The 16,919-nt window shown below is 39.9% G+C and overlaps 1 protein-coding gene and 1 long non-coding RNA gene across 3 annotated transcripts in view; both read right to left on the bottom strand.

The window, feature by feature from the left end:
• Positions 1–312: 312 nt before the first annotated feature.
• The window catches only part of LOC112847882 (zinc finger protein 595-like), a 32,469-nt gene continuing 15,862 nt past the window's right edge, over positions 313–16,919 (bottom strand). The window contains exons 1-3 of one of the 2 annotated variants that reach the window (XM_025910484.1): positions 4,236–4,257; positions 2,686–3,282; positions 313–2,545 (exon numbers count right to left, since the gene is read on the bottom strand). In XM_025910484.1, the coding sequence (XP_025766269.1) occupies positions 1,859–2,545; positions 2,686–3,282; positions 4,236–4,253 (1,302 nt within the window). In that variant the 5' untranslated portion in view covers positions 4,254–4,257 and the 3' untranslated portion in view covers positions 313–1,858. Of the gene's footprint in view, positions 2,546–2,685; positions 3,283–4,235; positions 4,258–16,919 lie in introns of those variants that run through there. The other variant, XM_025910483.1, reaches the window with a different exon arrangement.
• LOC109197522 (uncharacterized) lies at positions 11,746–12,600 on the bottom strand. Its single transcript, XR_002058574.2, has 3 exons — positions 12,583–12,600; positions 12,379–12,496; positions 11,746–12,247 (listed from the first exon to the last, which is right to left on the bottom strand). It is a non-coding gene; the product is annotated as an uncharacterized LOC109197522 (long non-coding RNA).

Below are 16,919 nucleotides of genomic sequence, written 5' to 3'. Positions count from 1 at the left end.
CACATCCTGACTCACTATTGATCACATCTGGACGTTCACTCGGAGAGACTCTGCTTCAGTTATAAATACAATGGGTGCCCCCATCAGCTCATTAAAGGGGGTACCCATGAAAACCATTCATGGCGTTTTCAAGAGAATTTAAATATTTTAGTCAGCTTTCTGTTTTACATTTCAGTCATTTCATATGAAATATGTCTGTTTAATGTGAGGTAGACGTGGACACTGACTTTGTTGCTCCTTGGCTGTTATGGTACAGTGCAGCTTTTTGAGTTTATTATCTAACACTTAATGAAAACACTTATTCAAAAAATATTTTTGTTTATAATTATTTTTATTATATTTTGTTGTATATATATTTTTGCCAAATACAGTATGTTTCACACTGTCAGGTCTGGTCTCTGTTGTTGATTATGTTCTATAGATTTAAATATCTTAGACTTTTTATTTTTTGTATCACCACCTGGTAAATCAGTCCAACTATAATCCAAGTGTGATTTTGGAGGATTGACAGACAGTGTTTTTGTTTTCACAAGCAACAGAGTTGTGCAAAAATAGAATAACATAAAACAAGCAAAATATAAGGATGGCTAAATCTTTTCCTTGGATAAAGCTCGATGTCAAGCAAACAACTACGGGATACAACTGAAATACTTATTCACAACATCTTAATTATATACGTAAAATAAGACAACCGAAACATGTCGAACCCCAGAAGCAGGTACTATTTAATATACAAAACCTGAGAAACAGATGAAAGGCTGCTGAACACGGATGCACAGCAGGCGAGGAGGAGCTCCGTGGATAGATTCATGTTTATATAACTGCTCGATCATATATTCAGTCAGAAGTAAAACTTCACTTTCCAAGGATCAGGTCTCCAGAGGAAACGCCTCACTCCAGCTGACAGAGGTGAACATTCAGGATGAGGGGAGATACCAGTGCCACACCAGCACCATCAGTGAAATGTTCATCATCCTGAACGTGGAAGGTAACAAAACTCTTTTTAAAAAGACAGGAAAGACTAAAGCTGCCACATTTACAACCTACGCAAGAAATTGAACCACAAACAACCTGAAACAACATCATGAACTCGTATTATTAACTAAATAATTATAACAGTCTGAGTTGTTACTACAATACCTAATCAGTGATGTGGTTATTCAGCATTGTCATTACCAAATCATATGACCTCTGACCTTTGACTTATAGTTGTTAAAGTGTGTCAGAGGAATTCAGCTGAGAGCCAAAAGGACTTTCTGAGGTTTGAAGCCCCGAGGCCTGTCTGTGACACCAGGACTGATCCAGTCATTTTTATCACACTTCAAATACATAAAGAATACATGACATGTTACATCATTAATCATTATCTGTATTTAGAAATGCTGTGTCAAAACACTAAGACAAATGTTATATTTTACTGTGGTCTGAGATTCATGTTTACATGATTTTTGTTCAATTAAATCATGTTAACATGAAATAAACAGAAAAGGAAAATTGTGACAACAAAATCTCTTTCTGACTTCTTTAGAAATATATTTTTCTTTTATTGTTAGATATTTTCCAGCTCCAGTCCGTAAAGTTAATCTCCAACAAGTAGGACAAAGGATCACCTGCAGCTCAGAGGGGATCTACCCTCAACCTGAGCTCACCTGGTCCACCAGCCCTTCATCCAGCATCACCAACAACAACACAACAGCCCATCAGACTGACCAGCAGCTTTCCAGCATCAGCAGTTCTCTGATGCTTCCAAACAGTGACATAGATCTGAATTACATCTGTGCAGTCAGCACTGGCAGAAACAGTAAGAGAGCAACCTTCAGAAAAAGAGATTATACATCCATCTAGTGGAACATTTTCATCAGATCTTTACAGGAGATTCCATCTGAACTCTGTGGAGCCTGATCTCAAGGGTTTTAAGTCTGACACTGAAACCAGAGGATCTTTCTGTCTCTTCAGATTCACTGTGATCCAGTGATGGGAGTGATTTCAGCCTTGAGTGATCACGCTGATGTTTGCACAGAGCAGACAATGAGGTGAATGTTTTGGCACATTGGTAACAGTGAAACAGTTTATTAGTAACGTGGGATCGTTTGTGTTTGGAGTATGATCTGAGATTCCTGAATGTCTTGTCACACTGGTCACAGCTGTAGTTTCCTTCCATGTGTGTACGTTCATGATCGTTACGACTACTTGAACATGAGAGGCTTTTGTCACAGTGTCTGCACTTGTATGGTTTCTCTCCTGTGTGGACTTGTTTGTGTCTTTTAAGGGTGACTGCAGTGGTGAAGGATGACCCACACTGATCACAGACGTGCTTTTTAACCCCACTGTGAATCAGTTCATGTCGTTTTAACTCAGTTGGTGTGGGGAAGCCTCTCCCACATTCTTTGCAGTATTTCAGTTTGTCTCCAGTGTGTCGACGTTGATGTCTTCTTAGGTTGCCTTGCCAATTGAAAGTTTTTCCACAGAGGTCACAGCGAAAGTCTTTCCCACCACCACAGTGATGACAGGGTTGAGAACTGGATCCATCTGTGTCGCTCTGCTTCTAAACAAAGACACAAAGACAGTGTAAGTCAGTCCTTCAACATTTTATCCTGAACGTCGCCTGAAATAAAGAGCATCTCTGCAGACGTCCCATTACATTTGACTGTTTCAGTTAACACAGATAACAATATAAATACATACCTCACAGTAACTGCACTTGTAGAGTCTCTTTCTGGTGTGGATCTGTTGGTGTAGTCTCAGGTGATGTGGAGATTTAAAAGTCTTCTCACACAGGTCACATTTATAAGGTCGTTCCTCAGTGTGGGTCAACATGTGGCGTTTTAACTGCCTGTTGGTTGTACACTGTCTGCCACACTGATCACAGCAGTACACATCATGTCCAGTGTGAATGCGTAGGTGTATATTTCGGTGCCCTCTCTGACTGAAGGTTTTTCCACAGATGTCACAGCTGTATGCCTTAATTCCAGAGTGGGTAACTAGATGCCTCTGTAAGTGGCCACTTTGAGTAAAAGCTCTGCCACACTGATCACAGCTGTACGCTTTAACTCCACTGTGGATGAGTTGGTGTTGTTTTAGAACAACCTTCCAGGAAAAAGTCTTTCCACACAAGTCACAGCTGAACGGTCTCTCTCCAGTGTGGATGACCTGATGGTGTTTTAGTTTAGTCTTCCCAGTAAAATCCTTCCCACACTCGTCACAGGTGTATGTTTTCTCTCTCTTTCTTCTGTGAGGTTTGTCAGCCTCCTGAGAGCGCTGACTTCTCGCTCCATGTTGGTCCTGCAGTGACAGAGATACAAACAGAGGCAGTGAGTGAAATGCAGTCGTGGAACAAACTGAACCTTCAAACTCCCTCCATTAACACTAGTTTTAAACCTGAAGGTGGAGTGTGGCACCAAACACCTTAAAGGTCTCTTATCCCCACCTGCTGGTAGTTCTAACACATTACATCCAACCTGGTGTTAAAAATAATTCATGACTGTTCAAACGTTTCACTGTACAAAACATTGGATTCATTTTTGATTAATGGCAATTAAATGTCTTTCATTTTCAATCTATATTAATCGCATTTCAATTTGCATGAGCAAAAAAAACTCAAAAATAAAGGGAAAATATACACAATGTGTTTACTGCCTGATATCGGACTACCGTTGTGGTGCTTTGGACGTATATTTTTTGGGGTGATAAAACAATATTAAGTCTATTTATACAGCAATGATCCCAATAATAATATTATTAGTATTAGTATTAATACTAATAATAATAATAATGTACTTCCACAGCATGTATTTTATCCTGTCTTCCTTTTTTCACCCCAACCGCTCTCTGCAGATGGCCCCGCCCCTCTGTGAGCATTGTTCTTCTGGAGGTTTCTTCCTGTTAAAAGGGAGTTTTTCCTTCCCACTGTCACCAAAGTGCTGCTCAAAGGGGGTCATGTGATTGTTGGGTTTTCTCTGTATGTATTATTGTAGGATCCACATTACAATATGAAGCACCTTGAGGTAACTATTGTTGTGATTTGGTGCTGTATAAATAACACTGAATTGAATTGAAAATTTAATTAATAACACTACTACTACTAATGATAATAGATTGTGACTTCTTAATGTTTGTAAACATAATTTGAAAATACATACTACATTATAATATACAACACAGTCATATAAAAGGTTGAGAGTATGAGAGTTTTAGACGTGACTGATTATTTGGTGAAACTGTGATATTTTCCTCACCTTCTGTGTTGAGCTCATTGTTTCCTCTGTAGTGACTCAGCTGAGTCCAGATGGCTGAAAATGTTCCTCTGCTGCTCCGTCAGACTCTTCTCCTCCTGCTGATCAGCTGGGACACAAAACAGATCTTTGTTAGGCTCCACACTGCACTGAAGAGTCAAAGTGTCTCATATGTTCATCTGACAACACAAAGTACAAATTTCACTCTGATTGCTTGTAGAAATCTTGTGAGACGTGTTGTGCTGCAAAGTGAGGAAACTCTCTCACTCACTTATACTTCAGGAGGAACTTTGTGACATTGGCTCTAATATTCTAAGCAGCCCTTTACTATGACAGGGCCAGAAAGTCCTATTTGAAGGTTTGGGAGAAGGACCATGTTAAAGGTGGATTGGGGTTTATAGAGAAAGGCGTTCAGAAGCGGAGACAGGGACTGCTACAGAGAGGCCAAGTACAGGTTCACTAAAGAGGTGGACATTGCTAAACATCAGCACTCTGAGAAGATGCAGCAGCAGATCTCAGAGAATGACTCGGCCTCTGTGTGGAAAAGTTTTATGAATATCACCAACTACAAGCCTAAAACCCTCCACTCCACTGATGACTTGCTCTTGGCCAACACCCTTAACGACTTTTACTGCCGTTTTGACGAGCCATCAAGCAGCCTTCACACCCCCAACAGCCCCAACAATGGAGACACTTTGGACACTCATTCCCCCACCTCTCCCCCACCATAGAGCCATCACCACCATCAAACACTTTACCTACAAAACCCCCCTCCTCACCCCACACCATGGAGGATTCCACACCACCTTCTCCCACTACAACACTTCATGTTCATGAAGCAAATGTTAGGAAGCAGTTTAAGAGTGTCAATAGAAAATTGTACTCTAGTGGTCAGTATAAGCTTTTAATGATATAAGTTTGCATATGATAGAATACTGATGTTGACCTTTTGATGACTTAGACTGTTGTCCACTACAGGACTGTTTTATAAATTCTTTCTTACAGCTGAACAAGCTGTGTTTATTTCACTCCTGCCAGGAAGAGGAGAGCTGGACACTCTTATCTGACGCTCCCTAACAAGAAGAGGGGCCGCGTCTTTCTGTATCCCACAACACACACACATACACCTGAACCACTCTTATCCTCACTCCCTACACACTAACGTTTCTCGGCCTATGAATAGACGTATTCACTGTTGTATTACTTTTGTATATAAATAAAGACAAGTGCAAGAACAGAGCGCGCATCGCAGGGCCCCCACTCTGGTGTGAGCGTTCTGTGATCGCCCTTGCAAGTAAATGCTGCAGCGTCTGTGTGTGTTTCTACCCTTAGACTCTTAGCTGAAGAAGTGTCTTTAGAATAAATCTCTTGACAAAGAGTCTGAATGCTCGGAAAGCTCCTGGCCCAGACAGTGTGTCTCCTGCCACCCTCAGACACTGTGCAAACAAGCTGGCCCCAGTGTTTTCTGGCATTTTCAAAGGACCATGTTAAAGGTGGATTGGGGTTGATACACTTTGTTATGATACAGGTAAGGCTGTAAGAGCCTGAGAAGGTGTCCTGAATGAACCTCTAAAACCAGTTTTCAGCTAACGACTCTGCTTCAGTCTGGAAAACAGCAACTACAAGTTTAAAGACTCCATCAACAATTCACACCCAGCAACAGCATGAACAGCTCCTCCTGTGGTTTCCACAAACAGGGACAGACCTGTTACTCCCCCACCCCACACTTTCAACTCCTTCAGCCCCCCAGTCCCACCACCTCCACCATTCCTAAAAGTTTGATTCTGTTCATCTGGACGTAGCTTTTGCAGTAGCAGAAACGTTTCGTCACTCATCCAAGTGACTTCTTCAGTCTAAGCTGACTGCAGGTTTCCCCAATCTTCAACAGTGCATTTGCATAATGACTGAAACGAGCACCACTGAACTCCCCAACTTTCTCTGAATGGTACTCATGGCCATTGATCAGTGGATTCAGTGCTTTCCTTCCTGCTTTGACTGCAGCTGTGTTTGACACAGGAAGACATTATTACATTCTTCACACTCTCCTGCACATTAACCACCACAATATATTTTTATTCTCTGTGCTTTCAAATATGAACACTGTTTACTTTCATCTCTGTTTCATTAGTTTTTGTTAACATCTTCCTGTGCATCACTTTACAGCAGCCACACTCATTAAAATGAGACTTTGTAGGAGTTCACTTCCTCTCATGTGTTCATCCACAGCAGCTGGACAATAAAGTTTATTGTGACCCTGATACTGCAGCAGATCGCTCTCATCCATTTCCTGTTATCACTTCAAATAGAAATGAGGCTGTAGAGGTTTGGTGCAGGCAGAAAAACAGCTGCAGGGACAATGAAAAGACTTTTCTGCTCCAACTTCTCCCAGCATGCTGAGCTAATGATTAGCTGGTGTTTTTCTCCAAACACTCTCTCACTCTTCTCTCAACGTGTTGACAATAAACTGTGAACAGACACCGAGGAGAGCAGCAGAAGACCTCATTCAGGAGCTAAACTCAACATGAACTGAACTCACAGTAAAGTTAGCTCGGTGCTTACCTTTAGATGAGCCCACAAACCGAGAGAAACTCCGTGATGAAGCTGGAACTCTTTCCAAACACAGGAAACAGATCAGGGAGCAGAGACCCACGTGGTTCACGCTGATCTCAGCTACGATCCAGGAGACAAGGGTGGGCAGATCGATGCAGATATCGATCCAAACGTTGGTACTACTTTATTCTCTGAATGAAAAAGCAGCTCTCTGTGAAAACACCTCCTCTCATGGAACAGTCATACTTTGCTACGCCCCTTCCTTCTTCTTCTTCTTCTTTCTTACGTTTGTTTTGGCGGTTGTCAAACAACTGAAAGGTGCATTACCGCCACCTACTGGTGTGGAGTGTAAACTCATATCCTCCCAAACAATTTACTCTCTTTTAAAAACTGGAATAAGGCCTGATAACTTTCACTTCTTGAGTCCTTTTGCAGTAAATCAATAAGATCCAGTTTCATTTTTATGTTACTGAGGTTTTGGATCAGTTACCTTCTCACAGTGTAATATAACATGTTCTACAGTTTCCTCTTCTCTTTTTGAATGCTTTGAATGGAGGTTATAATCCACCATCACTGAAATGAAAGAACTGAAAGTAGGAAGTCATCAGTTCAGTTTTTGATCAATTTGAGTGTATTTTACTGTGTAGGCTGAGTTTGATTAGATGAGAGAGGTTTTCTTAGTGGTTATATTAAGCATCCCTCAAAATTTACACCCATTGGTGTCCCTCGGGACCCAAAATGGTCCCCATCCAAAAGGTGATATAGCATGATCATATATGAATTAATTTTTCATTTTTTTTCACATCAGATCTTTTAAACAACTTCAGACCTCACCACAGATATAAAGTTTTTCATTATTTTTTAAATATTTTTTAGGTTTTTATGGCTTTATTGTCATAAAATCCCCTGTTTTTTTGGGGGGGGGGGGACCATAATATGCAATAATTTCAAAAAATTAGTTGCAAATGGAAATATTTGGCATGAGGTTATTACAGCCTTGAATGGGTAAATAATTCATAACAACATTGATTTGATTGCCTTATTATTTTTGGAGCAATAAGAGTTTCATAATTTTTTAAATATTTTTTAGGTTTTTATGGCTTTATTGTCATAAAATCCCCTGTTTTTTTGGGGGGGGGGACCATAATATGCAATATTTTCAAAAAATTAGTTGCAAATGGAAATATGTGGCATGAGGTTATTACAGCCTTGAATAGGTAAATAATTCATAACAACATTGATTTGGATGCATTATTATTTTTGGAACAATAAAACTTTATTGCAAAAAAACAAACTGAACTGACCTGAACAAACTCAACAACAAAATAAACAAAGATGTAATTTACATTATCATACATAGCATGAACCACAAGATGGTTAGATTTTGCAGACAGGGCATATCTTATATATATCTTTGCAGCAGTTACGATAATAATGTGCTGTTTGCACAATGAGCTCTGCTTCCGCTTTTTGGAACGCTGCTCTTTCTCAGCAAAAGCCTCCCCTAAATTGACCGTGCGCTTCATGTTGTGCGTGCGCCCGTCTGTGCATTTCGTGGCGTCTGTGCAGAAATCACGAGTGAGACAAGGCTGCAAACTATTCTCACATACTTCAAAGATGCACCTAAATAAAATAAAAAAAGAAGATCATCCTCTATCTTATTGTACAGACGATGATCTTTTTCTGTCTCTCCCTCCTGTTCTGTCCCTGTGCCACTGGGAAACTGAACTGACCTGAACAAACTCAACAACAAACTGAACAAAGATCTAATTTACATTTTATAGCACGAACCTCTAGATGGATGGATTTTGCAGACAGGACATATCCTACCTTTTGCAGCAGTTACGATAATAATGCGCTGTTTACACGATGAGCAAACCTTCCAAGCTCCCCTAAATTGACCGTGCGCTTCGTGTTGTGCGTGCGCGCGTCAGTGCATTTCATGGCGTCTGTGCAGAAATGACTCGTAAGACAAGGCTGCAAACTATTCTCACAGACTTCAAATGTGCACTTGAATCCAAAAAGATAGAAAACGATCTCTCTCTGTCTCTCCCCCCGGCTCTGCTGACGTGCCACTGGGAGAGTAAAGACTTCCCCTCCCCCCTCTGCTCAACAAACACGTGGCTGTTTTTGCACCCCTCCCCTCGCTTGCTGAGAGCAAACACAAGGCTCATGTGCAAAATGAAGCAGAATAACATTGACAGAGGTTCAGAGAAAGGAAAAAAAAAACGGAGCAGGCTGCCGTTGTTCACTTTTCCTCATCACAGATGAGGATGACTCAGAGTACAGACAGTGGACTCTGGACTTTGTGGACTGGTGTCAGCAGAACCACCTGCTGATCAACGCCGGGAAACCCAAGGAGTTGGTGGTGGACTTCCGGAGACGCAGACCCACCACACTGACACCGGTGAACATCCAGGGAGTGGACATTGAGATAGTGGACTCTTATAGGTACCTGGGTGTTCACCTGAATAATAAACTGGACTGGAGCCACAACACTGATGCTCTTTACAGGAAGGGTCAGAGCAGACTCTACCTGCTGAGGCGGCTGAGGTCATTTGGAGTACAGGGAGCGCTTTTAAAGACCTTCTATGACTCTGTGGTGGCATCTGTCATTTTTTACAGTGTGGTATGTTGGAGCAGCGGTTTATCGGCAGCTGAGAGGAAGAGGTTGGATAAACTCATCAGGAAGGCCAGCTCTGTTCTGGGATGCACCCTGGACCCAGTGCAGGTGGTGGGAGACAGAAGGACTCTGGCCAAAATAACATCTCTGATGGACAGAGTCTCCCACCCCATGCATGGAAATGTTGCTGAACTGCAGAGCTGCTTCAGTGACAGACTGCTGCATCCTAGATGCATGAAGGAGCGTTTCCGCAGGTCCTTCCTCCCTGCAGCTGTCAGACTGTACAATCAGAACTGCTCCCAACAAACATAGATGTTTACATCAGCACTGTAACAACTTCTACTGTTATAACTGCACATTACTTTTCTCAGCTTATATAGACACTAACTTATTGGAAGTTACATGTCTACTTTTTAATGCACAGGTACAATAAACAATCTGCACTTTTCTAATTATTCTAAATATTCTTAACTATTTAAACATCTTTCAGTATCCTGCTATGTTTGCACACTATGTGTACGCTAATTTAAACAACTGTACTATACTGTACTCTGCTCTGATAACTATTGTCCATGATGTAAATATGTAAAAATTGTGCTTCTGTTTTGTGTCCTGTTCTGTTTGTATATGTGTGTTTTTTTGCTGCTGATACAACCAAATTTCCCCTTGTGGGACAATTAAAGGATTATTCTATTCTATTCTATTCTATTCAAGGAGGTGGCTCTACGGGCCGTTTTGTTCGCGACCGACACACACACACACACACACACACACACACACACACACACACACACACAGTATATATATATTCTCAATCACATTCACACCACTCTCTTATATCAGTTCCACTACATCAAGACTATTTTATGGTGGTTAGCCGTTTTATTGCCATGTATTTTGCATAGTAAGATAACCATGTCCTGCATTCAAAACCACTGAAAATGTCTATGGTGGTGCTGTGCCTAATATTTTGCTCATTTGATCCAAAACCTATTTTTCCTTTATTTTGAAGGCAGAGGCTTAGATCCATTAGGTATTCACGAGAAAAGCATTATCACATGTCAGGATTACAGTATATCGAAAATATGTGATTATAATGGGAGTCAATGGGGCCCAAAATGGTACGAGGGATGTCAAAGGTAGTACATATGTTTATCTCCTTTACTATACACCACACCATAGAGGGGATCATTGAATTTCAAAAATAATCCTAAAATACACATCCTGGCCAAGTTTCATGCAACTAGTCTTTAAAATGACTGACATATTGAGAATCCAAAATCCAAAGTTACCCAAAATGGTCCCTTTTTTCACGAGGGACGCTCATTAAACAGTTTTTTTTATTTTTTATTTTTTATTAATGCATGTGTGTATTTTCTATTATATACAGCACTAATTTACAATGGGAGTTTCGAAGGTGTGTTATTGCAGGGTAAATGTCATTTAGAGCTTTGTAAAAAATATTCTAATAATATCTTTTTTTTTAACAGGAGTGACTGATTTTAAAAATGGGATTCTTTATGTCTGTGTAATATTTCATTAATCTCTGTTATTTCTCTCTATACTCAACCTTGTACATACATCAATGTTACGACCCGGCTCATAGCCGCAACATAAAAGAAGATGAACGTAACAATCAAATATTATAAATCTTACTTTGATAAATATTTAGATCTTCACACATTTCAGGGTCCAAGTGTGAGTTGACTGAAGTGTTTGTTTTTATCCCCACAACATCCTAAACATTTTACTGTTATGCATAAACGGGAGCGAAAAATCTAAAACATGATATATGCATTACCGTCTTCAGCCTCTAGGGGGGATTATTGTTCAGGAAGTACATTCTCCTCTGACAAGCTGCTCAAAGCGCTTCTCTAACCAAAGACTGTAAATAGACAACATAAAAGTTTAGAAACAGTAAAACAAAACAGATTCACAGAAGCCAAAGTGATACTAAACATACAGCACTGACAGTGATGACAGACAACATTACAGGTCAGTTTCAAAAACAATAACACTAATACAGGGTTAAAGTTTATGAAACTGATGAAAGATTTTATTACCTTTTAAAGTACTAGTACTATTCGAAATACACAACCTGAGAAACACAGAGGAAAGGCTGCTGAACAAAGATGCACAGCAGGTTAGGAGGATCTCGATGGAAATTAGCAAATAATGCTTTTCAGCACATTTCCCAAACTGTATCGATACTGTGTCGACACAGTGTTGCTGTTTTGCTCCATACTGACACCCCCTGCTGGACCTTAAATATCATTGCAGGCAACTGACTTGAGAGTAGTGATGGGCAGATGAAGCTTCATGAAGCACTGAAGCTTTTCATCCAATTGGTTCACTCCAGCGCAAAGCTTCTTGAAGCTTCATTTGCTCTAGTAGGACATCTACTGGACGTAAAAATATTAGTTGGCATGAATTTGAAGAGTGTGGCATTTTGCACACAGCCTGTAAATGTCAACAACAAAAGGAGTGTGTAAAACATGTATATTGTAGTTATGGCAGAATACTGTGTATATTTATGCTGGCAGTATGGAAAATGATTATTTGGAAATGCTTAAAATGGAAATGATCATTTACTGTGAGGTGAGGTGTGGTTGGGGTGTGGACAGCTACACACTGAGGCTTTGAGCCTCAGTCCTGCCTGTTCACATTTTATTCTGTAAAAACTAAATTTTCACTGCTTTTATGACCTTTTTAGTGGGGAGAACATAGCTAGGATTTAATGATTTAACAAATCTTTTAAATCCTTTGTCCTCCACAGTGGTAAATGGCTGGGGGTCCTCAATCACCATGCTAACCAGGTCTTCATCTATTTGAGATTGTTCTCCTGCGGAAAGACAATAAAAACAAAGCACAAATATAAATATCACACACGTAATTTATTACAGTTGTATAATATTGTTATATCATTTAGTAACATTATGGCATGCTATATTATCATGGCATTTGATGGCTCACCTGGTCTTGCTCCACAATCGGTGTTCCCCTTATTCTCATGCAAAGCTCTGTAGTGCCTAAGCATGGATGAGGTGTTGTTGTTATATCCCAGCTCCCTGGCACATAGCAAACACTTCACCTTGTACACAAGTAAAGACAGCTTAACATAAATTGTATTGCACCATCAGTATTATGAAAATACATCTTCTGTAGAAATTTACATACCTTGTTGGGAGGAATAAGCAGTGGCGTGTCTAGAAAATTTTTGTTGGGGGGGCCAGGTAGGGGCACAAATTTGGAGAAGGGTGGCAGATGTAATTGGCAGATAATGTTAAAAAAAATTATACCAACCGTTAACCATAATTCAATAACCCTATAAACCTAATAACCAAATGCGCTTTTAACTCTTATTAGAATGAGGTTTTAACCACTACGGTGCAAAGTTTTTAGATACTGCGTTGATAAAAGTACAAGAGATACAATCAGTGCTTTGTCAGTGTTTATTCAGCATTCAAGGACAGCAATATTTGCATAATAGTTTTACTGACATATAGTGCACATGTGTTTTGGGCAAAAACATTTTTGAATATTAAAATACGAACATTTTTAACATACAATTGGCAAATTAGCCAATGCAAAACTTTATCTGTCTATTAAAAAAAGAAGATAATCTTCTCACAAACTGGTGTTTGATTTTGAAACAGGAAAAAAGTGGGGAAACAACTTAAAAGACTAACATTTGAATGAAACCTGAAAGCAAGTAAATACTTTCTATGCTGCCTTATGGTAAACTTTGGTAATATTGATGTATAAAGAACAACACTGGCTGATGATGAAATACAGTCAGCTGACACAGTGACACTGCCAGTATTAACCTGCAGGGCTGGACTGGGACAAAAAATTGGGCATTTTGACCAGAGACCGGCCCACCAGGTATTAAAGCCATAAAGCCTTTGAATGAAAACAAACGCTGTTGTGACAGTGACGTACACTGTCCTTTGGTATATGTATGATTTCTATACATTTTACGTCAGATAAAAACTTTGTTCGCAAGATTCAGATAATTATTTAATAAAAGCTAGATATTTTAAATGAGAATAAGAAAGAAAAGTATTTCTTTGTGCCTGTGCCCCCCCCAGGCCACCCCGCTGGACACGCCACAGGGAATAAGATCAAAATGTTCCCACACAGGGGAGGACATCCTCCTCTTCTTAGCTGGCTCCATTCTCTCCTGACTTTCTCTCCTCACTCTCCTAAACCTCCAAACTGTCTCCAAACTCTCACTAACCGCAACTCTCCATCAAACACCCACATTTTGAATGAAGTCTGAGGGGTTTATATCACTATCATAGCTCGCGGCAAAGTTCGAATCACTTCCTGAACCAGTCACGTGGTACAGCCGGGCAGCGAGGCTTCGGACGTCATCATTTTCAGCTCCTCCCATAAATGAAGCAAGCCTCGATACGCGCATCGTGGAAACGCCCCCTCCATTACTCGACACAAGCTTTGAAGCCTCGATATAGAACGTCCCATAACTACTTGAGACTCACAACGGACACTGATTCAGTGACCTAGTCATACATGTATACCAGGAGTCCCCAATCTCAGTCCACGAGGGCCGGTGTCCCTGCAGGTTTTAGATCTCACCTTGGGTCAACACACCTGAATCAGATGATTAGCTCTTTACCATGCCTCTGGAGAACTTCAAGACATGTTGAGGAGCTAATTTATCCATTTAAATCAGCTGTGATGGATCAAGGACACATCTAAAAGCTGCAGGGACAGCGGCCCTCGTGGACTGAGAATGGGGACCCCTGGTGTATACACTGTAAGGCAGGGGTGGGCAACTCCAGGCCTCGAGGGCCGGTGTCCTGCAGGTTTTAGATATCATTCTGGGCCAACACACCTGAGTCAAATGATTAGTTCATTACCAGGCCTCTGAAGAACTTCAAGACATGTTGAGGGGGTAATTTAGCCATTTGAATCAGCTGTGTTGGATCAAGGACACATCTAAAAGCTGAAGGACACCAGCCCTCGAGGCCTGGAGTTGCCCACCCCTGCTGTAAGGTATTGTACTTTACATGCACTCATTTTATATCTTTTACATTTCAAATATTGTAGACATATTTAAAATATAGTGTGAAAGACATTAAGTGAAAATTAAAATAAAAGTATTGTGAATGTAATATTACCCATTTAAATGTAATTGACTCAGAGTTTATTATAAATTTTTATTCAGAAAAAAAACTTTATCCAATGTTTTCTCTTGCGTTTATTTGACACCATTTCCCCAGCGTTGGAAAACACACGCTCACAGGGCACAGATGAAGCTGGGGTACACAAAAACTGTAAAGCCAGGTGGAAAAAGTTCAGATAAGATGTCTTCCTATTCCCTCAGTACGTTAAAGGATCCTCTGATGTTGGAATGTTTCCCTCCACAAAGTAGTGCTGGACCTCAATGATGGAGTCCACTGTTACATTGTTGGTTTGTCTGCCACAGGTTTTCTGAAAGAATAAAAAATGCATGGCTGTTTTAGTTATTGTCATCTACTCCAAATTAGTACACATGAGCATCAAAATAAATGTACGGATAAGCTAATAATACTCAACTTGCCTGGAACAGGGGACTGCTCTGATGAAGGTCCAGGCTGTGGCTCAGATGTTGTGGGGGCAATTACTGCAGACCACTCCATTTTCACTCGTTTGAGTTCCTCCGCATGTTTTTTGACTATCAATACCTTGATGGTCTGAAGATGAAACTAAATTAAATCAGTATGCAGGACTTAACATCAGCTACCTGATGAGACATTGTCTATATAAACCTTTCTGGTTGGCAAAACGTATGATGGATCAAGGACCTGAACCAGCTCTCTGAACCCCTCACTCTCCACAACACTAAGGGGTTGGCAGTCCTTTATAATAAATTCAGGCCTGCCTGGTCCAGAACTGTCTTCCTACATGCTTGATTTCAAAATAATAAAACACATGCTGCTCAATGTCTATACAGGCCCACCAGTGATCATTCTTGGTGTGTTTGTCTCCTCATTTTCATGTTTGGCTCTGTGATACCTAAACATTGAGGAGGTGCTTTTGTTTGTGTAAGAAAGCTCCGCAGAACAGATGCGACATTTAACTTCCATAAAATAAAATAAATACACTGCAAGTCACATTGCTGTTTTTGCTATATCGATAGATTACACTGAAACAAAGACAAACAGTTACCTTATTTGCAGTTAACAGGTCGAAATGATCGCACACAGCAGAAACTTTTCTTTTTCTTTCGGGCTCCATTTTGTTATGGAGAGAGATGGGTTTTTTTTATCGTTGCAACTTTATTTTTTTGGTGGCGACTCATTGGTTGACAAATGCAGATGCGGTACTTTTTAAACACAGTTATAGAGCCGAGGGCGCTTATTTGCGATCCAAAGCCAAGTGGATAGAAGAGGGTGAAAAGAACACTGCCTATTTTTGCAATCTAGAAAAACGTAGACAAGAATATAATTCAATATGTAACCTAATCAACGGAGAGGAATGTACAGACCCTAAATGTATTTCAAAAGAAGTATTTACTTTTTACAGTAACCTTTATAAGTCTTCATACTCAGAACAAAACGTCACCTCCTTCTTTGACAAAATCAGTAATTGGATTCCAGTAATTGAGGATAATTTTAGAGAAATTTGTGATGAAGACCTAACTATAGAAGAATTTGATTTTGCTCTTAACAGCATGGCATCTGATCGCTCACCGGGACCAGATGGAATAACAACTAATTTCTATAAGCACTTTTGGGAAGATCTAAAATTACTATTGTTCAGTGCGTTAAATGAATGTATAAAGCGAAAGGAGCTTATGGCAACAATGAAACAAGGAGTTATAAAATTAATTCCAAAACCGGGGAAAGATAAGAAAAAAACTAAGTAATCTAAGACCTATAACACTTTTAAATACAGACTACAAAAGTTTTACAAAAGTTTTAGCAACAAGACTAAAAACAGGCATTTCTGAAATAATTAGCCCAACGCAATCAGGATTTCTCAAAGGACGGTTGATCCAAAATAATACCCGCTTGGTTTTGGACCTTATCAATTACAATTACCTAATTAAGGATGATGGTTTTATGTTGTTCTTGGACTTCCATAAAGCATTTGATTCTATCGAACACACTTTTATTATTAACACATTTAAAAATTTTGGGTTTGGAGATGCATTTCTGGATATGATCACTATGTTATACACTGATATTAATAGTTGTGTTTCTCGTTCAGAAGGCACATGTCCCAGGTTCAGGGTGGAGAGAGGTATCAGGCAGGGCTGCAGCATCTCACCTCTTTTATTCATTGTAGCCACTGAACTACTTGCTATTACTGTCATAAATTCAAACATCGAAGGATTAGACATAACTAACCACAAATTAATAATAAGTCAACTTGCCGATGATACAACAATCTTCCTTAAAGATAAAGAACAAATTCCATTGGCCTCAGATACAATAAAGATCTTTTCTGATGCTTCTGGCCTCTGCCTGAACCTGGACAAATGTGAACTCATGAGTATCCACAAT

This window comes from Oreochromis niloticus, linkage group LG9 (assembly GCF_001858045.2).
Source record: "Oreochromis niloticus isolate F11D_XX linkage group LG9, O_niloticus_UMD_NMBU, whole genome shotgun sequence".
NCBI lineage: Eukaryota > Metazoa > Chordata > Actinopteri > Cichliformes > Cichlidae > Oreochromis > Oreochromis niloticus.
The sequence above is the reverse complement of the archived record's forward strand: the minus strand, read 5'-3'. Positions and strand labels throughout refer to the sequence as shown.